The 20,820-nt window shown below is 41.0% G+C and overlaps 6 protein-coding genes and 1 non-coding gene across 7 annotated transcripts; 3 read left to right on the top strand and 4 right to left on the bottom strand.

Annotated features, from left to right (window-relative positions):
- Positions 1-138: 138 nt before the first annotated feature.
- Positions 139-1,773, top strand: DL89DRAFT_287072 (uncharacterized protein; the record flags this gene model as incomplete). Its single annotated transcript, XM_040889899.1, has 1 exon — positions 139-1,773. One exon carries the CDS (start codon positions 139-141, stop codon positions 1,771-1,773), a length of 1,635 nt encoding a protein of 544 aa, XP_040739642.1.
- A 474-nt stretch (positions 1,774-2,247) lies between these two features.
- Positions 2,248-3,828, top strand: DL89DRAFT_261082 (uncharacterized protein; the record flags this gene model as incomplete). The annotated part of the gene is made up of 1 exon (XM_040885836.1): positions 2,248-3,828. The coding sequence occupies one exon, from the start codon at positions 2,248-2,250 to the stop codon at positions 3,826-3,828; it is 1,581 nt and encodes a 526-aa protein (XP_040739641.1).
- A 952-nt stretch (positions 3,829-4,780) lies between these two features.
- Positions 4,781-5,341, top strand: DL89DRAFT_227707 (uncharacterized protein; the record flags this gene model as incomplete). The annotated part of the gene is made up of 2 exons (XM_040884865.1): positions 4,781-4,990; positions 5,093-5,341. The coding sequence occupies 2 exons, from the start codon at positions 4,781-4,783 to the stop codon at positions 5,339-5,341; spliced, it is 459 nt and encodes a 152-aa protein (XP_040739640.1).
- A 5,954-nt stretch (positions 5,342-11,295) lies between these two features.
- On the bottom strand, positions 11,296-11,367 carry DL89DRAFT_t160. Its single transcript has one exon. It is a non-coding gene; the product is annotated as a tRNA-Glu (tRNA).
- Positions 11,368-11,665: 298 nt separating this feature from the next.
- DL89DRAFT_270966 (uncharacterized protein) lies at positions 11,666-11,830 on the bottom strand (the record flags this gene model as incomplete). The annotated part of the gene is made up of 1 exon (XM_040888860.1): positions 11,666-11,830. The coding sequence occupies one exon, from the start codon at positions 11,828-11,830 to the stop codon at positions 11,666-11,668; it is 165 nt and encodes a 54-aa protein (XP_040739639.1).
- Positions 11,831-13,119: 1,289 nt separating this feature from the next.
- DL89DRAFT_270965 (uncharacterized protein) lies at positions 13,120-17,481 on the bottom strand. Its single transcript, XM_040888859.1, has 24 exons — positions 17,116-17,481; positions 16,965-17,081; positions 16,870-16,937; positions 16,798-16,836; positions 16,693-16,710; positions 16,619-16,671; positions 16,536-16,576; positions 16,414-16,502; positions 16,337-16,392; positions 16,274-16,312; positions 16,097-16,108; positions 16,043-16,060; positions 15,937-16,021; positions 15,886-15,897; positions 15,740-15,852; positions 15,586-15,715; positions 15,552-15,564; positions 15,478-15,515; positions 15,387-15,453; positions 15,292-15,365; positions 15,082-15,264; positions 14,649-15,029; positions 13,248-14,611; positions 13,120-13,222 (listed from the first exon to the last, which is right to left on the bottom strand). The coding sequence occupies exons 1-24, from the start codon at positions 17,321-17,323 to the stop codon at positions 13,132-13,134; spliced, it is 3,309 nt and encodes a 1,102-aa protein (XP_040739638.1). The 5' UTR covers positions 17,324-17,481; the 3' UTR covers positions 13,120-13,131.
- On the bottom strand, positions 17,258-20,691 carry DL89DRAFT_114767 (uncharacterized protein). Its single transcript, XM_040883157.1, has 2 exons — positions 20,427-20,691; positions 17,258-20,313 (listed from the first exon to the last, which is right to left on the bottom strand). Exons 1-2 carry the CDS (start codon positions 20,533-20,535, stop codon positions 17,540-17,542), a joined length of 2,883 nt encoding a protein of 960 aa, XP_040739637.1. The 5' UTR covers positions 20,536-20,691; the 3' UTR covers positions 17,258-17,539.
- Positions 20,692-20,820: the final 129 nt, after the last annotated feature.

The following is a 20,820-nucleotide window of genomic DNA, read 5'->3' as shown; positions in this document are numbered from 1 at the left end:
AAGCACAGAAACATTCTGGACACAATAATTAATATTAACCATGATAAAAATAATTAGTAGCAAAAAACTGTTCTGAAAACGATTAATCAAATATCTAACTAAGTAAATTGCAAATATCTAAAATTTACAAGTCCAGGAATGACCCCCTTCCAAAGTGAACTAAGAGTGTTGCTAACAAGAGTGTTGTCAGAAAGAAGAAATATGCCTGATGTTGCTGATGCTAGGTATACTGCTAGAGGTATAGAGCAACTTGGATTTGAGCATTCTTCTGAAATGTTTGTTGACTCATTCATTGTTGAGGTTGTTATTGAGAAATGCATTGAATCTGATATGAAGGTAAAGCAGAAGTCTGCTAGTGTTAGATTGCATAAAGTATTTGGAGAAGGTTTTGGCTATAAGTATATTAGAAGCAAGATTAGTGAACAATATGGACTAGTTGCTATTTACAAAGTATCCACACCAAACATTGCAATAGTTAGTTCTTTGTTAACAGTGAAGTTTGCTACAATGGCTAAACACAAAATATACTTACAGAATTATGATATCACAATAGATTGTAAGAATGTGTCTTCTAGGAATATTATTTATAAATACCTTTTAGAAAGAGGAGTTGAAAAGAAAGATGTTGTAGATGATTTACGCAAGTCTGGCTCTAACTGTATTAGCTGGTTTACAAAGAAAGGAGATATTAAAGTTAAGAACAAAATTTACAATAAGTTTATTCAACTTCTTGAGAGTGGTGAAGTTCGTAATCCTCTTAGTTCTAAACTTTCAGAATTTGTAATGCCAACTTTGCACAACTTTGGAGAAACATTGTATGCTTGTAGAAACTCTGGTTTGACTAGGATAGAACTAACTGTACATTCTTCTCAGATGCAAACAGTTGAATGGAATAGTAACTTGCTTCTTACTACACTTGACTTTATGAATGGATGCAGAACATTTGCAACTTCTTATGAAAAGCAGTGGATGGCACTTGTTGATAAGGTTAGTAGTTGTTATACAGTTTGTATTTATGTGAGACAACAGCATACTCTAGCATATTGTCATTGGTTTAACTCTATCACATCAAAGAAGCAAGGAATTATTAAGAAGCTAACTAAGAATGAAGATCCAATGGTAGTTGTTGCTAATCTCTCATTCAACAATAGACCTACACTTTATCAAATATATGATTCACTTGAGAGTGGTCTTGAAATAGAAAAAGTTCTTAGAAGAGTTGATGAGAATATAACTATTGTTCCAAGTCAGAGAAACTCCTTCTGGTCAACTTATCCTACAACTAAGCAGTATCACACTTTTAAAGAGATGGGATTAGTTAACTACAAAGGAATGCATATTGGTTGGATAGATAGTAAGCAAGCAAAGAGTAAGATATGTTTATCAGAAATGTCAGAGGTTGATTATTCTGCAAAAGAGGAAAACATCAATGCATTAACAACAGCAATAGACAATATCACACTAGATGAAACTAGACATATATTTATCAAAGAGAATACAGATCTGAAACCATCATTGTATAGAGTTGCTTATAATGTTCTTCAGTTAGGTAATGAATTTACAGTTACACATTATGCACTCCATACTTTCAGAGGATATTCATACTTCTATCTAGATATTCTTATTAAAGGGAGAGATAAACAGCCAACTCTTATCAGGACACCAGCAGATAGTTCAATTGGAAAAGCAATTTCTCAACAGTTAGGAGAAACAAAGCAACAAAGCTACTTAAGAGTTATAAGTATAGGATATAGAACAATCACAGTTGAATAGCAGCCATTTTAAAACAAAGCATAGGAGATCAGTCAGAAATGGTTAGCTATTTAATAATTATTAATATTTTTATTGTTTTCTTGTTCAGATGCCAAATATGGTGCTTCTACGAAACCCCCTTCGGCATCCTGAAAAATTTCAGTTGATACACAATTAATATGCTTCTACTGAGATACAGGCTGCGTCCCGAGAAATCAACTGAAATTTTTCAGGATGCCGAAGGGGGTTTCGTAGAAGCACCATATTTGGCATCTTTGTTTGTTTGTTAATCTAGTTGCTAGAATCTTTTTGGCCATTGCTAAACATTCTGTTTTTTAAAATATTTATCTACTGTTAGTAATTGATTTCTTATTTGTTAATTGGTTATTCTGTTAACAGATATTTAGTTTCTTTAAACTTTTATATTTATGAATGGCCTCCTTAAGAGTACATCTTAACTCCCTTTTGGGACTTGAGTTGAAGAATAGAGATAATATGCCTGATATATCTGATGCAAGATATACTAGTAATGGCATTGAACAGCAAGGATTTATTCAGCATTCTGATATCTTTATGGATTCATGTGTTGTTGAGATACCTGAATCATATGCTCTTATAGATCAGATTAACAATATTACTCCTTTTGATAGATTGCATAGAGTTTTTGGTGATGGATACAGATTTAAGTATATGAAGTGCATGGTAAGTGTGAGAAATGGTAAAGTCTCTGTTTACAAAGTATCTGCTCCAAATGTTGCAATAGCTGATCCTGCACTAACTGATATCTTTCTTAGGATGCATCAGGAACATGTATTTCTTCTAAACTATGATATTACAATGGATTGTCTAAACATATCTTCTAGGGCTGTGATTAAGGAATTTCTTCTTGATACTGGAATCAGTAGCAATGATATTCTTGATGATGAAGATAAAGTTGGAGCAAACTGTATTAGCTGGTTTACTGATGAAGATGAAATAAGAATTAGGAACAAGTTGTACAATAAATTTGTTCAACTTCTAGAAAGTGGTGAGGTTCGCAATCAACTTACTTCTAAGCTATCAGAGCTAGTAATGCCAACTTCTCAGCAATTTGGTGAAACACTTGTTGCTTGTAGGAATGAAGGATTAATGAGGCTTGAGCTTACTGTTCACTCTCCTGAGTTGAAAGAAGTAGAATGGAACACAAACTTAATTGCTAGTACACTGGAGTTTCTTAGTGATTGTAGGACATTTGCAACATCTTATGAAAAGCAATGGATGGCACTAGTTGATCAGATTCATAACAAACATACATTGTGTATTTACTTTCATAAAGAACATGCTCTTGCTTACTGCCATTGGTTCAATAGGATAACTAAGAAGAAACAAGGAATAGCTAAAAAGTTGAAAGAGAATGAAGATATGATGACTGTTGTTTCTAATCTTACATTTAATGGACACCCAACTCTTCTTCTTACATATGCTACCAGTAGTGGTCCTCTTGAATCTGAAGTTGTTCTGAGAAGAGATATCACAAACATCACTATTGTTCCTAGTCAGAAAAATTCTTTCTGGCCTGTTGTTTCAAGAGAAAGGCAACAACACACATTTGCTGAAATGGGACTTGTTAACTATCGTGGAATGCATATTGATTGGTTAACAGCTCAGCAAGCAAGAGAGAAAGTTTGTCTCTCAACTCTCTCAAGTATTAGTGAGGATACCGATGACCTAGGAATAGATAATCTTATTGCTGATATTAGCAACATTGAACTTGATGATCTAGAACCCACATATATAAGAGAAAATACTGATCTTAGGCCAGCTAGATATAAAGTTGCTTATAACATACTTCATGTTGGAGATGAGTTCCTAGTTAGTCATTATTTCTTATATACTTTTAGAGGGTTGCTATTCTATTATCTAGATATCTATATGATTCACAATGAAGTAGTTAGCAGTACTCACACTCATATCAAAATACAAGCAAGTAGTCCATTTGGAGAATATATTGCTTCTATTATTGGTGAACCAAGTCAAGAAGTGGTACTTAAAGTAACTAGAATTCATAATCGTATTATCCATACTGAGAGGATCTAGTTTTAAAATGGGCAGTTAGCAACCATTACCTCCATATCTGCACAACTGTAGTTGCATACATCAAACACATGCTTAATACTAACACCCCTATCTTCTGAAACATTCCTGATCCAAGCTCTGATATATACTGTTAATTTTCTGCTCATATTGAAATTTTTGCTAAGTAGTTGGACTAGCTTTTCTCTCTCTTCCTCATCTAGCTCAGCAAGTCGAGTGTTGAAGAATTTGTAGAATGGGCCCATTGCAATAAATGACAACTTTTAAATTTATGAGTGCCTCACAATGATGAATCATCAATTACAAGAACTCAGAGAAAAGGAGTATCACAAACTGTACACAAACAAATGGAAGTTTCTGAATGATGACTGGGTAATTCTAAAACATACAAAATATCACAGAAGTGAAGTTCGTGAAGTAAGAGAAATTAAACTAATAAAGGACACACTTCTTAAACATCTAGGGATGATTCCTGTTTTCTTCTTTCTGAATGTTTTGTTTGGTTGCACTCATTATCCATGTCCTTATAGAAGTGTAGAGAAAGGACTGCTCATCATATACCAACTTGTAGAAGGATTGTCTATCAATGAAATGGAAAGATTCATTCCTAGGAGTAGCTATCAAGCTATTCACAATATGTTCTATATTTCTGAAATGAAAGATTTGAATAAGAAGCTAACATACTATCTGCAAACAATGTTTTCAACTCCAGAACTACGAGTCTTTGCAGCAAAGATACAGAATCCTCAAGGGTTTAAACATGTAACACTAATGTTAGATGGCCATGACTCCAAGAGCACTACACAATGGAGCATATAAACCAGATCTCTATTCATTCAAATTGAAAAAATCAGGATATCGCACACAACTATGCATTGATGTGAATGGAATGGTTCTACTTGTTTCACCAACTGAAGACTGTAGAGATCACCCAGACTCAAGAATGATTAAGAACATGGGGTTGCTGAAGAATATATCACCTATTGATTGCATTGTGCTTGATGGTGGCTATCCACAAAGTATTTTGGAAGAGATGACTGAGGAAGAAGAGCAGGATACTTTTGGACTGCATAACTTTTGTTTACCAGTAAGAAAGCAGAGAGGAACAGGCTTATCAGAAACAGAAGCTGAATACAATTCCCATCTTGGATCATTCCGTTCAATGGTAGAAAATACATTTGGAGAACTAGGCAATACATTCAAAAGGCTGTCAAACAGGGAGATTGTTAGAGTAAAGAATAGGAATGTTTACAATGTGCAAATGAAGTTATGCTGCTTACTCTATAATATGAAGAAGATACTAGCAAACAGTGATGTACATATTGATCATCATCACTCACTCTGGGTTATGAGCAACTTTGATTACCCTGATACACATGATAAGTCAACACAAGTAGAACCAATACATACTTTGCCCCAAAAAGCAGAGTTAGAAGCATCTATTGTTGAAATTCAAAATCGATTCCTTCAATCTAAAATTGATGATACATATGATTGCTTGGTGCATATTGATTAATTACAGATGGAGTATTAATGACTTGATGACTTGAATTTGATGTTTTAAAATGGCACAGTTTGATTCTTTCTAAAAATGATTCTATATATATTTGCTTGGTGCATATCTATTAATTACAGATGGGATTCTAACAACTTGATGAATTTATTATGATTTTTTAAAATGGCATAGTTTGATTCTTTTTAAAATTGATGATATATATGATTACTTGGTATTAGATAAATAGTTATAAATAGGATGATAACGACTTGATGACTTGAACATGATGTTTTAAAATGGAACCTTTTGATTAAATCTAATTCTATAAGGAGATCAGTCAGAAATGGTTAGCTATTTAATAATTATTAATATTTTTATTGTTTTCTTGTTCAGATGCCAAATATGGTGCTTCTACGAAACCCCCTTCGGCATCCTGAAAAATTTCAGTTGATACACAATTAATATGCTTCTACTGAGATACAGGCTGCGTCCCGAGAAATCAACTGAAATTTTTCAGGATGCCGAAGGGGGTTTCGTAGAAGCACCATATTTGGCATCTTTGTTTGTTTGTTAATCTAGTTGCTAGAATCTTTTTGGCCATTGCTAAACATTCTGTTTTTTAAAATATTTATCTACTGTTAGTAATTGATTTCTTATTTGTTAATTGGTTATTCTGTTAACAGATATTTAGTTTCTTTAAACTTTTATATTTATGAATGGCCTCCATTATAATAAATGACAACTTTTAAATTTATTAGTACATCGCACAGATGAATCATCAATTACAAGAACTCAGAGAAAAGGAATATCATAAGCTCTACACAAATAAGTGGAAATTTCTGAATGATGACTGGGTAGTTCTTAAGCATACAAAATATCACAGAAGTGAAGTTCGTGAAGTAAGAGAAATCAAACTTATAAAAGATACACTTCTTAAACATCTAGGGATGATTCCTGTTTTCTTCTTTCTGAATGTTTTGTTTGGCTGCACTCATTATCCATGTCCTTACAGAAGTATAGAAAAAGGATTGCTTATCTTATACCAACTTGTAGAAGGATTGTCAATCAATGAAATGGAAAGATTCCTTCCAAGAAGTAGCTATCAAGTTATTCACAATATGTTCTACATTTCAGAAATGCAAGATTTGAATAAGAAGCTGACATTCTATCTGCAAACAATGTTTTCTACTCCAGAGCTACGACTACTTGCAGCAAAGATGCAGAATCCTCATGGGTTTAAACATGTAACACTAATGTTAGATGGCCATGATTCAAGAGCTCTACACAATGGTGCATACAAACCAGGACTTTATTCCTTCAAGTTGAAGAAGTCAGGATATCGTACACAAGTTTGCATTGATATAAATGGAATGGTTCTACTTGTTTCACCAACAGAAGACTGTAGAGATAATCCAGATTCAAGAATGATTAAAAACATGGGATTATTAAAGAGGATATCCCCTATAGATTGTATTGTGCTTGATGGTGGCTATCCACAGAGTGTTCTTCAAGAGATGACAGAGGAAGAAGAGCAGGAGGACTTTGGAATGCATAACTTTTGTTTGCCAATTAGAAAGCAGAGAGGGGTAAACTTACTAGAAGCAGAAGTAGAGTACAATTCCCATCTTGGATCATTCCGTTCAATGGTAGAAAACACATTTGGAGAACTAGGAACAACATTCAAAAGGTTGTCAAATAAGGAGATTGTTCGAGTAAAGAATAAGAATGTTTACAATGTGCAAATGAAACTGTGCTGTGTATTATATAATATGAAGAAAATACTAGCAAACAGTGATGTGCAAGTAGAACATCATCATACTCTCTGGGTTATGACAAACTTTGACTATCCTGAATCACACAATGAAAGATCAACACAAATGGAACCAACATATACTTTACCTCAAAAGGTTGAGTTTGAAGCATCAATGGTTGAACTACAAAATAGATTTCTATAATCTAAAATTGATGACAACTATGACTGCTTTGTAGATATGGGGTAACAACAGATATGATGCTAGCTACTTGATTTTAAAATAGCTAGTTCTTATCAATATTATTCAATATAGAGGGTATTCATAACTGCTAAATTTAGTAAAAGATAGTTAGAACTTTTAAAACTTTATTATCTAATGCACATTCTACTCCTTCTCTTGTAATTCTTATAATTGATTGTTCATGGGTGGTAAGATAAGATACACAACTCTGGTTCATTATCAATTTTAGAAAATGCCATCATTCCATAACTTCCTTAAGAAACATATAGCTGATCTGAGTACTGAAGAAAGAGACATGCTAACTTTAGTGCTTATCCATGACTTTAACATGAGTGCTGGCTTAGCATTCCAAGTGCATAATTGGATCCAACTTAGTGGAACTTTTTATGAGATAAAGGTTGAACATATATATGAAGTGTGTCAAAATTCCCATAGATATATGGAGTGGATGGTAGCATATAATATGTTTTAAAATGGTAGTTATATAACTGTGACCATTCTGTAGCCCTCACTTATAACTCTTAGATATATTTGTTGGTGTATTATTCCTTTCTATAGAGTAATTGCTTTTCTAAAAGAACTATCATCTGGTATCTAAATATGAGTTGGCTGTATATCTCTCCTATTAATATGAATATCTAAATAGTAGTAGGAATGTCCTCTGAATATACAGAGTGCATATTATGTAACTACAAAACCATTACTGAAATAGAGAACAATATGAGCAACTCTTTACTAAAGGCTTAAGATCTAGATTCTCATATAATTATTACCCTTATTTCATCTAGTATGGCATCTTCAATCACTGTTGTTAGTGCATTGATCTTTTGTTCACCTATAGAAACTACACCTCAGACATTTCTTATAGACAAATCATAATATTTGCTTATTTGAGTACATTCTGTCTATCTAACTAATATGCATCTCTTAATAGTAAACTAATCACATCTTATCAAAAGTGTGATATTGCTTAGATATAGGATATATAGACTAGAAGTAATTTCTTGGATTTAGAACAATAGATATATTATCATCAACTCTTCTAAGAACATTTACTGTATTAAGCATATTCTTATGTGACTTGTATATTTGATGTTTTAAACTAGCACAGTTTGATGCTTTCTAAAATTGATGACATATATGATTGCTTGGTGCATATCTATTAATTACAGATGGGATTCTAACAACTTGATGAATTTATTATGATTTTTTAAAATGGCATAATTTGATTCTTTTTAAAATTGATGATATATATGATTGCTTGGTATTAGAAAAATAGTTATAAATAGGATGATAACGACTTGATGACTAGAACATGATGTTTTAAAATGGCAGCATTTGGAGGTTATTCACAATCACTAGGAGGTCATTCACAATCACTAAACTAAGTAAAAAATAATTAGAAGTTGTAAAACTTTTTGTTCTTTTGTTTTTTTTGAACTTCTCCGAAACCCCCTTCGGCATCCTGAAAAATTTCAGTTGATTTCTCGGGACGCAGCCTCTATCTCAGTAGAAGCATATTAATTGTGTATCAACTGAAATTTTTCAGGATGCCGAAGGGGGTTTCGGAGAAGCGTCTATTCTTATATTTTTGTTTATTAGTTAATCTAGTTGTTAAAATCTTTTTGGCCATCACTAAACATTCTGATTTTTAAAATATTTTTCAACTGCTAGTAATTGATTTGTTATTTAATACTTGGTTATTCTGATACAAGATATTAAGTTTCTTTAAACTTTCTTATTTGTGAATGGCCTCCATTGCTGAACAAATCCTTGCTGTTCGATGCCATTACTAGTATATCTTGCATCAGATATATCAGGCATATTATCTCTATTCTTCAACTCAAGTCCCAAAAGGGAGTTAAGATGTACTCTTAAGGAGGCCATTCACAAATAAGAAAGTTTAAAGAAACTTAATATCTTGTATCAGAATAACCAAGTATTAAATAACAAATCAATTACTAGCAGTTGAAAAATATTTTAAAAATCAGAATGTTTAGTGATGGCCAAAAAGATTTTAGCAACTAGATTAACTAATAAACAAAAATATAAGAATAGATGCTTCTCCGAAACCCCCTTCGGCATCCTGAAAAATTTCAGTTGATACACAATTAATATGCTTCTACTGAGATAGAGGCTGCATCCCGAGAAATCAACTGAAATTTTTCAGGATGCCGAAGGGGGTTTCGGAGAAGTTCAAAAAAAACAAAAGAACAAAAAGTTTTACAACTTCTAATTATTTTTTACTTAGTTTAGTGATTGTGAATGACCTCCATAGTAGCAAACTTCACTGTTAACAAAGAACTAGCTATTGCAATGTTTGGGGTAGATACTATGGAGGCTATTCATAAATATAAAAGTTTTAAGAAACTAAATATCTATTATCAGAATAACCAATTAATAAATAATAAATCAATTACTAGCAGTAGATAAATATTTTAAAATACAGAATGTTTAGCAATGGCCAAAAAGATTCTAGCAACTAAATTAACAAATAAACAAAGATGCCAAATATGGTGTTTCTACGAAACCCCCTTCGGCATCCTGAAAAATTTCAGTTGATACATAATTAATATGCTTCTACTGAGATACAGGCTGTGTCCCGAGAAATCAACTGAAATTTTTCAGGATGCTGAAGGGGGTTTCGTAGAAGCACCATATTTGGCATCTGACCAAGAAAACAATAAAAATATTAATAATTATTAAATAGCAAACAACTTCTGACTGATCTCCTATACTTATAACCAAAACCTTCTCTAAATACTTTATGCAATCTAACACTAGCAGACTTCTGCTATACCTTTATATCTAACTCACTGCATTTCTCAAGAACAACCTCAACAATGAATGAGTCAATAAATATTTCAGAGGAATGCTCAAATCCAAGTTGCTCTATACCTCTAGCAGTATACCTAGCATCAGCAACATCAGGCATATTTCTTCTTTCTGATAACACTCTTGATAGTAATGCTCTTAGTTCACTTTGGAAGGGGGTCATTCCTGGACTTGTAAATTTTAGTAAATTACAATTTTGTTAGATAGATATTTGAATAATCATTTTCAGAACCATTTTTGCTACTAGATATTTTTGGAACAGATATTTATAATTGTTGTATCCAGAATGTTTTTATGTGTATAATTGATTTTTTAAAATACAAATATTTTTTTTGCCATTTCACCCAAACTGCCATTGGCAACTTGGAAAAGTTTCAGTGAACATAATTTCAACTAGAAAGAAAATACTTTGCATATTTAGGGTTAATTATCATTGGCAATAAAGGTCAATATCTCAATAGATGTGGCTAAGCAACCACAAGGAAATTATGTTCACTGAAACTTTTCCAAGATACTGATGGCGGTTTGGGTGAAATTTTTATTTCACTAATATTGCCAATAGTTTCAACATATATAAATAGTTGTTGTGCAGATAACTAGCTCTGAATGACCTCCATAGTCAACACCCCTATCCCTCCCTATCTAAGAATAGGGGTTGCTATATTTCTCTCTAAGCTATTGATTTGTATGGAGTATTAGTACCAACCATACTTGTGGTAAACCCTGGAATTCTTTATTCACACTCAGTGCATTGATAAATAGTTCTTGGTACCCCCTAGTAGTAGGAATCATACTATATAGTATAACCTACTGCATCTTTAGAATATATTAATAATAATTTACTCATGCTATTTAATGCACCAAAAAATGGCCAGTAGTGTATTGTCATAGTATCCAGAATGGGTTATCTCAAAGCTGGGAGTCATTCAAGTTTATATTAAATAAGTGAGCACTCCATAGGCAGTGATAAGAAGTTACAAACATCAGATTAGCCGATTTGTAAACAATGCCAACTATAAAAGCTACCAAATTCCCTCAAAGCAACATACGGACAATCTTGCTAAACAAGTACTTGCAGCGCTTTACTAAATAAGAGACAAATGTGGACTGCCACCGGATTCAGTAGCGATTGCAAAAAACAAAAAATTCCGCAACGGGGAATCGAACCCCGGCCACGACGGTGAGAGCGTCGGATCCTAGCCACTGGACCATTGCGGATTTGAAGCGCATCGGAGATAATGTTATGATGGTGGCAGAGGAAGCAACAGAGTGGAACTCAGGGCTGGACAAACTGCTCGCGGACGTGTCCGAGTCAGGTGATATAGCAGGAGGACAGAGTCGGGGAATCTTGTTGGGTTCGGGTCGAAGTTCAAATATATAATATTCAAACTCAACGGGGCAAAACAGGTTGAAACAGAATAAATGAGTAGGGAACTCTAGTAGACACTGGATGATGAATTGTCTTGGAGTCTTGTCAAATCGAAGCATATATATGCTTCGATGCACTCGTGTCTTGCTAGTGACGTTGCATTGCATGAATGACAGGAATACCAGTCACTGGTCTTTGCGGCATAAGGGTACTGCATTGTTGTACCACATGCGGACTTAGATCCATGGGAGCTGGGTCAGGGAATATCAAGGGAGTTGGAGCCGAGTCATCATGCTCATCAGATTCGAGCATAACAATAATCATTGTTCAAGCTGATATGTTATTACTCAGGTATAGTGATATTATACTGGGGGTCATTCTTAGACTTATAAATTTTAGTATATTATAATTTTGTTAGTTAGATATTTGAATAATCATTTTCAGAGCAGATTTTTACTACTAGTTATTTTTATTATAGTTAATATTACTTGTTGTGTCCAGAATGTTTTTTTGTGTATAATTGATTTTAAAAATACAAATATTTTTTTTGCCATTTCACCCAAACTGCCATTGGCACCTTGGAAAAGTTTCAGTGAACATAATTTCCTTGTGGTTGCTTAGCCACATCTATTGAGATATTGACCTTTATTGCCAATGATAATTAACCCTAAATATGCAAAAATTTTTCTTTCTGGTTGAAAATATGTTAACTGAAACTTTTCTAAGATACTGATAGCAGTTTGGGTGAAATTTTTATTTCACTGAAATTGCCAATAGTTTCAATATGTATAAATAATTGTTGTGCAGATAACTAGCTCTGAATGACCTCCAAAGTACTCTATTCTGCCAAAAATAAGATAAAAACCAGAATCTAATAATAGTAGAAAAAGTAGATTCTGAGTTTTGAGTAGTGTATCTCTATACAGCTATGGCTATTGCTTCCCTAGTAGAGGGGGATGTGACACACTGACCAGTATGCATATGATGGTATAAAACGTACTATGATTACATACCTATGATAAGCAGTAGGAGAGTGCAAAGATTCTGTCCAAAGAACTCATTATCACATAATTGGCAAATTAGGCTACTAGTTGGCTAGATATGAATGCTGTTTCTATTGGACAATGATCAGTGGCATCCCCTAGATATGATGCGCCACTCGCTTATAGGGCTTCATTATGAGTATGATCAGATAAAGGCCAGAAATCATCGTTTTTGGCACCAATGTTTTGTTGGTCTAGGAAATTGTACATAGGCAAGTAAACGAAACTGTTAGTTCATGGCTAGCGAACTCGATGCCTGTGCGTATCGCTGCAGTCAAAAAAACCTATGGTGGCTTTGCTAGTTAGTGAGAAAAAAATCGACGAATTTTGTGAGCAATATTGAGTCAAAAAATTTTATTTTTAAAAAGTCAATTTCTCGCTTATTTCAAGAGCGATAAGCACACAGCTAAATGAAATAGATTAGTGCATGACATACACCATGATTTAATTTTATCATATTCAATGAACATCGTTTTGAGAAATTATTTAGGATTTTCGATGATTTTGATTTTTGTGACTCAATTTTGCCACTCAGTGTATTTGAGATATTGAAAACCATTATTATTGATTTTAGCTAAGAGGAAACTGTCTGATAACTAAGCTCAAGTAGTTGTCATCACTATTATAGAGGATTGGAAACAGTTCAAACAGAGAGGCAGAGCTCGGTCTGCCCTCCAGTGCCGGACCAGTTAAAGTGGTTGGCTCTGTCTGCATATCCAGGGGTGCCCTTGGCCAAATATTGATTAACCAGATGTTGCCAGCTGCGTATCAAGCCCCAAAGGCCTTTTCGCCTAGCGCTATCTGGGTCGTTATCCATCAATTGTTGGCTCTCAAGTCGAGCTGACAGTATACGCAGCAGCGCTTCTGTCACCGTAATGCGTTCATTCTGGACATTTTGAATGAGCCGTCGAGGTTCAGCTGCGGTTTTGTAGCTTGATGCAATATGCTCGGGTATGTGGCTAGGAGCTTGCTGAGAGAGAGTCTGCAGCAATGGCTGTGATTGCTGCGCAAAGGAAAGCGTACCTAAAGGCGCAGAAGTAGTTGCACCCTTGGTTGTAGGGACTACTACTGGCTGCACCAACAGCATACACGTTTGCATGGGGATAAGGGAGCCATGGCCTATAGAACTTGATGATGGCGTGTTTTGTTGCTTATCTGGTGATGCAACGGTCGGCAACGGCAACGAATGGAGTGCAGGCAGGGTGGCAGCGTGCAAACTGTCAACTGCATTTGCAAGTACCATAGCTTGCTGCACTTGTGACTGTGTTGGTTGGAGAGGGGGAGGTAGCTGTCCAAGCCGTTGCTTCTCGTGGATGAACAGGGCTTCCAAATGTGCCATATCCTCTTGTGACAGATTTTCGTCCTCATTCGCTAAAAGTGTCGCATCTGGTGTCACGCTTGAGATGTTGTCCTGGTACGACGCCATGACGCTGGCAAACACAACATCATCCGAATAGTCCTTCAGAAGCTCATCCCTGGCCTTGCCTGTGATCTTGGGTGGGTCCGATGGTGGTAGTTCGAAGTACTTCTTCATGTCTTCCTTGTTAACACGCCGACCCATCGTCTGCTTATCAACCACCCGCCGAGTCATGCTGACCTTGAACACGTTGTTTGCAAACAGTCGTTCCTCCCAAGTGCCTGTGGTCATCAAGCGGTAGACATAGACCCGCCGCCGCTGCCCATATCGATATGCGCGTGCAACCGCCTGCTCGTCGTAGAGTGGGTTCCAGCCAACATCAAAGATGACGACTCGGCTGGCAGAAACAAGGTTGATCCCCAGCGATCCGGTCATGGAGGAGATCAGGAACATGTTGTGCGGCGATTTGGGTACATTGAACTGGTCAATGAGCATCTGCCGATCAACAACCGGCGTGCTGCCATCAATTCGCACCATCCCAGACTGCATAAATGGTGTCGTTGGCCCGACTGCCACTCTCAGGTCCTTGACCACGCGCTGTATATAGTCCATTGTCTGAATGCTGCGCGAAAATACCAGCACGCGCTCGCCTAAAGCGACACTCTTGCTTATAATCTCCAGCAAAATGAGCATCTTCAGACTCAGAGGTTGGCGATTGCAGCTCCTCGACCGATATCCTCTGGTGCGCTCCCTGCAGCTCGACCATTTGTGAATGCCTCTCAAAGATATCACGAGTCCACCGTTCATCGGCTGTGGACTTGAGCGTTTCTACATCAACCACTTCGCTGTCATCGCCCTCTGCAAACTCCATGAGCGTGATCTGCTTTATGCGTTTCGCATCTTTCCTTGAAAGCAGCTTGCGGTGGTAAGCCAACTTTGCTTTGCAAACTGCTGGGTGGTTGCAGATCGTCGTCAGGGTAGAGCCATGGAGGAGGAGGTCCTTGTTCAGATTGCGGTCGTCGGCAGTAGCCATGTTGCAGAAATGCTCTATGTAGCTGACATAGAGCTCGCGTTGAACATCAGCCAGTGGGCATGAGATGATGTACTCGACCTTGCGCGGCAGGACATGGTAGAGTAGACTAGAGTCGCGTCGGTCAACCTACCGGGACAAGTAATCTCTGCAATACTTTCATCCGGAGCGTGCTGAGCCGCTTGGCCGAAGCATCCGAGTCCGAGTAAAGCCCGCTCTTGATCGGATTGATGTAGCTATTGCGAAAGTCGCTCAGGTTGCTGAGGAAGTTGGGGTAGCAAAAATCGACCATGGTCCAATATTCCTCGAGATTATTCTGCAGCGGATAGCCTGTTAGACAGACGCGCGACTTTGACCGAAGAAGATTGGCCATAGTAGAAATCCGTGTGGATGGATTTTTGATATTGTGTCCCTCATCTGCAATAATCAGGCTCGGACCATGGTCCAGCATCCACAGTCGGATATCCGGCACAAAATCTTCCCAGCCGCTGTTGATGTTGCCATGCTCGCCCGATGCGATCTGCATAACGTCGCGGAATGACGAGTAGCCCATGACCATGACGCCGCCTCGCTCGTGCCACGACCTCAGGGCTTTGATTCGACTGCTGATGAGCTTCTGTAGTCCAAAGTTGATCACCTGAGTTATGACAGTTTTAGCACGCTCGCGTACCTTGGCCAGGAGCTTAAGATGCTTGAGCCTGGCGTCGCCGGCCAGGATCCCATCTGGCGGTAGCTCAAATGGTGCTGGCAGAATCGGTGTATCGACCCTTTCGACAATGGGCGAGGAATACTCAGCGACTCCGGTCCATTTCAGAAATTCGAGAGTCCAATTAGCCTGCACTGTCGGTGGGCACAAGATCAGAACCCGGCGTGCCGCAAAGGTCGAGCCCGCAAAGTCTTTGCACTGTCGGTCAATTGCATCGAGCATAGTGTAAACGAATGAAATCGTCTGCAGGGTCTTTCCTAGACCCATCGAATGCGCCAGCACGCAGCCATGCTGCACACACGATAGGCGGCGGGGATCAGACTGTTGATTCAGCTTTTTCCTCCGAATGTTCGCTGAGCATGACCGTCTGCTTCCACATGAATCGCACACCCTCGATCTGATGGCTCTTAAGGTGGCTAGCCAAAAATCCAGGAATCATAACGTCGCTCTCATTCTCATCATGGCCAGGGTTAATCAGGATGGGTTTGCCAATGGAGTCGACATCTATCGACGATGGATCCGACGTCAGCAGGGAGTACGCCTCTGAAGGCGATCTGGTGTCTCCGCTCCCAGTGCTTGATAATAGTCTGGAATTGGCGAATCTGTTCTCCCTGTTTACTTTCGCAATGCGCCTGCGGATTGCCTGCTCTTTAAGCATCTGGTTGTTCCGAAGCTCGAGCACCTCGGGGTTCTCGTCACGAATCGGCTTGATGCTACGACTGGTGCGGGGTTTGGTTGCTGTGGCAGGTAGTTGGCCACGATGGCGATGTCGCTTTCGCTAGCTGACACCTCGATGGTGCTAGACGCATCGATTGCGTCTTGGTTCTTCGCGGCATCATTGGCCGCCGCTTTGCGCCTTGCAGCAGAATTGGTAGACTCACCATCACCATCACCATCGCCATCGCCATCGCCATCGCTGCTGCTAACCTCTACTACCAGGGGCTGCCAGGGATCGAGTCTTCACCGATAGCCGTTCGCTGGTCCTTTGTCACATAGCGGCCCCAGTTTTGCAACAATCTATCCAGCCAGCTGTAGAACATACCGAATGCCGCGCGTCTGGCTACCCCGCCATCACGCATAGCAAGCACAGCTCCGGGGGTAGTACGGCAGGAGACCACCAGCTCCAACGGATTGTCAGTGGACGAAATCGCATCTGGGATTGGTGCTGTCTGTGGTATTTGGCTGACGCATGGTCCCCGTGCCAGTGATCTCAACATCACCGGCAAGGCCCTTGCAGACCTTTGAGCAGTCGTGGTCTCTCGGAATCTGCTGCTCGATGATTGCTGATAGCTGAGCCTTGGCGCTCTGACAGGCAGCTGCATCCGGGTATGCAACCACAATTTCCGGCTGCTGCCTGTTCAGCCAGGACAGGAACTCAGCCCAGAGACGCAGGGCCATCCGCATGTCAGCCATGCCGCTTGCAGACCCTGATTCACTGATTGACACCGGAGACTGGCTCACCCATCGCCATCTGCCTTATGTAGTATGATATGGCGTCATAGGTGTCTGTTGCCAGATGCGAGCGCACGAAGCTGTGTAGTTCCACGTGGCTGATCTCTGGCTGCGTCTCCTCTTCGGTGTAAGTCGGCTGCTTTGCCTGCTTGATTTTGGCTAGGATTTCGGCTGCTGACAAGCTTCGAGCGCTTTGGGCCACCTGTCCATTAGCCATCGCAACTCGGTTTGTCTGTGCAAAGCGGCTGACAGCTCTGACTGATATCCGCATCCCGCTGCGCTGTGCGAACATGCCTTTGCCACCGATTCGGTCCTCTCTGCCACGTGTGGGTGGATGGCGCGAGCTGCGGATCATCCGCCTGTGGTGCATTGCCATCATGCTCCGTGGTCATATCACAGTCCATCCTGTCCGCTGAGTCGTCAATAAAGTCGTTCATGTCATCGCTAGTAGTACCCGCATCCACATCTGCATCCGCATCCACATCTGCATCTGCATCCGCACCCGCACCGCACCCGCGGCAGATATCTGTGCGCTTTTGGCGAGTCGTCTCCGCTTTGCTTTTGCCAGGCGGGCTTCAGTCGATGGACGCCGAGTTGGCTTCAGCCTCCGGGGAGCGTTGGGAAGCGATGTTAGGACGAGCAGCCATTCCTTCTCCTTAATCGAGTAGACGGTTGGCCGCATGCCCTCGCACAGCTTCAGTAGCGCCTTTTCGCCAGTCGTGCCGCTATCAATGTATGTTTTGCGCAGTTTGGGGAGACGCCGGGAGCGCAAGTCTTCCAGGTCTTTTTCCAACTTGTCGCGCAGGTTAATGTATTGGCCCCACAGCCTATGCCCCTGGATCGAGAGAGAGTGGATTTCTTTGCAATCCCAGTCGTGCATGAATGACCCGATCGCACGGTCAATGAGCTTGCTCACTCGCGCGGCTTGGCATTTCCTGGTTTCATTCAACCTTGCCAACTGCGCCTGCTCCTCCCGCACCTCGTGTTCAATCTGCCGGGCTTGCATGTCTGATTCTTCGGCTTCTGAACCAGACTCACCGTATACAGGGAGAATAGGATCAGCCTCACCATCTGTCGCCGCCAGCCCATCGCTGCCTGCACTGCTGTATATATTACCCATGCGTGCCTCCATATACCGCCAATGCCATTGCTGGACTTGCTCCATCGACGTCCGCAGCTGCAGGCGCTTAGAAAGGGCCCATTTCCTCAGGGTCTCTGCCGAAAAGCGTCGAAACCAGAATGCATCCAGATCCTTGTCGGCGTAAAGCGAGCTGAACTTGCCTGGCGCAGCTTCAACGTTGGGCGGAAAACGAGGCTGTCGCGAACGGGTAAATAGCCTGGCAGCCGGGGTGTTTACAAAGGCCGACTCGAGTGCAGCACAGACCTTCTCACGGGGCAGATGTGGGCACGCACGCCCCTGGTCAGATATGAGCGGGTCAGAGTCGACCAGGTTGCCAGTTGCCAACTGTGGCACATCCTTGGTGACAAGGGTAGGCAATATGCGTTTCTTTGCCTTTGGCGCCACTGCTGCTGGTACGTCAGGCGTACCTGGCTGTGCTGGCGACTTTGGCAGTTCGGAACCATCTCCGCTACCTGCTGCCTGCATCTTCTCATCACTATCCGACGACAAAGAAATGTCTATATCCACTTCAGATGTGGTGTCAATGTTCACTTCGGGTGTGGTGTCCACTGCTAGTGCTGGTGAAGCAATAGATCGAGGTGGGGTCCCAGGTTCAGATTCGGTGTCAGAGCCAGAGCTATCATCGTAGAGTTGCAGATACAGCGCCTTTCCAATGTTCAGCGACTGAGCAGGCATAGGTGTCCACCTTGCCTCAGTATCCATTGCTAGCTCAGAAGCGTGGGTCTCCGAGTCAGATACTGCAGGCTGCTCAAGGCCCTGGTTAGTAACCCCGCTGACCACGGTTGGTGTTGGATTATCTGCATTCGTGTGGATAATAGGCGAAGAGCTTTCCAATAGCGGCTCAGTAGGCTCCGGGCTGGCTGGGTCAGAAGTAGTGTCCACCCCAGCGTCTGTAGTCGGTGGCAGCTCATGCCCAGCTGGCGAAGGCTGGTCCGGTCTACCAGTGTCATCGACAGCAAGAACTGGCTCAGAGTCGCCTACACTCAGAGAAGAGCTTGGCTGCTGTTCGGGCTCCGCGGCCACTGGCATAGGCATCCCTGCTGGACTATCATGCACTAGTGTATGTGACGCATGGTGTTGGCTGACAACATCCGAACGTACGTCAACGCCGCTACTAGACTGTTCTCGATCAGGAGACTCTGCCAAGAGCTGCGCTTGCTCAGCACGATCCAAAGCTATTGCAGCTGAGGATGGATGGTTAGAGTTAGATGCAGCCTGTCCTCCACCGGCCATGCATTCACTGGGCGTGCTCTGGGTTGGATTACCAGAGCATGGCAGAGGTTGCTTTTGTGTTGATACACCTGCGCCAGACTCACTCAGGCTGTGGTGTACAGAATCCGATTGAGGTGGATCCAGCCGACCTGCCACTGTCTGTCCTCCTGACTCAACGGAGGCGTTCTCGTCGATCTCCATAAGCTCAACATCCGATTTTTCGCTCTCATCATCAGAGATCACCACCACTTCCATCTCCACGGGCTCTGTAGACTCGATAACTCCAGATCCGGTAGCACCGGTATCGGCAGGCTCAGCAGAGCGCTCATTTGTTATCTCCACATGGGCAGATATTTCTACCAGCGTCTCAGTAGGCCCGGCTAGATCCATGGGTAGCGCATGTTCCCTCTGGCTGAAGTTAATCTGGCTGCCTTCAACAAATCCATCTGGAGACGCGCTACGGGATGCTTGTGCATCTGGTGTTGACTCAGAGCTGCTTCTGTCCGGGCCCTCGTGCATGTCTTCGAGTGCGCCCGTGGTCTCAGGCCACTGTAAATATCCAGTACCGAATCGGCTGTACGAAAGCAGGGTGCTTCTCTTTGGCCGCACGCGGGATCCCAGCGGGCGCATTTGCATGGTGTTGATTGTGCGGTGGCTGCGGGCCATCCATAGTCCCTGCTCAAGGATCTCTCGCTGAATGGATACCAGGTCCGAACCTATGCCTGGTTTTCTGACGCAGTTGATAATCTGTTGCGCCAAATCCTCGGTGAAGTCGGCTCCTTCTTGTAAAGCGTCCAGCGAGGGGCGCTCCAACCGCGGCCAACTGCCAGCACCATTCTCCGCCAGTGACTCGGCTACACAATTAAGGGTCGTAATTAGCCTCCGTACTAATTGTCCGCAGAAACTCGTTTGCATTCGCGCATTTGACCGCTAGGGCACTGTTCCAGGTCGAGTATAGAGGGCTTACCTTCTGACATGCCTGCAATGTGGTTGCTAGCTTCACGAGAGCGTAGCCAGCGTGTAACGTCGGCTACTGACCAGTGCTGTGGGTCCATGTTGGCCAAGGCGTCGGCCATTTCTGTTCTGGTATGCGCGAGCTGCTTCAGAGCAATATAAAGCCAATGGGGGGGGGGGAACGAAGAAAAAAGCACGATTCTCGGTGGTAGGTCAAAATGCAGGTTGAAGAAAGGAAAAAATATTTTTTAGTGCCATGCGACCTTTGCTGGCTGCAGAGTGGGCTACGCCACATGTACATCCATTTTAGGCTCTGGGTTTTTTAGGCGGGAGTCAGTATGATTCAAAGTACGCGACTTCTGTCCTGCACATACCGGGCAATCCGCGCAAATAACGGCATGGCGCTT

This window comes from Linderina pennispora, assembly GCF_002104995.1.
Source record: "Linderina pennispora strain ATCC 12442 chromosome Unknown DL89scaffold_30, whole genome shotgun sequence".
Lineage (NCBI taxonomy): Eukaryota > Fungi > Kickxellomycota > Kickxellomycetes > Kickxellales > Kickxellaceae > Linderina > Linderina pennispora.
Note: the sequence above shows the minus strand (reverse complement) of the source record. Positions and strands in the feature narration are given on the sequence as shown.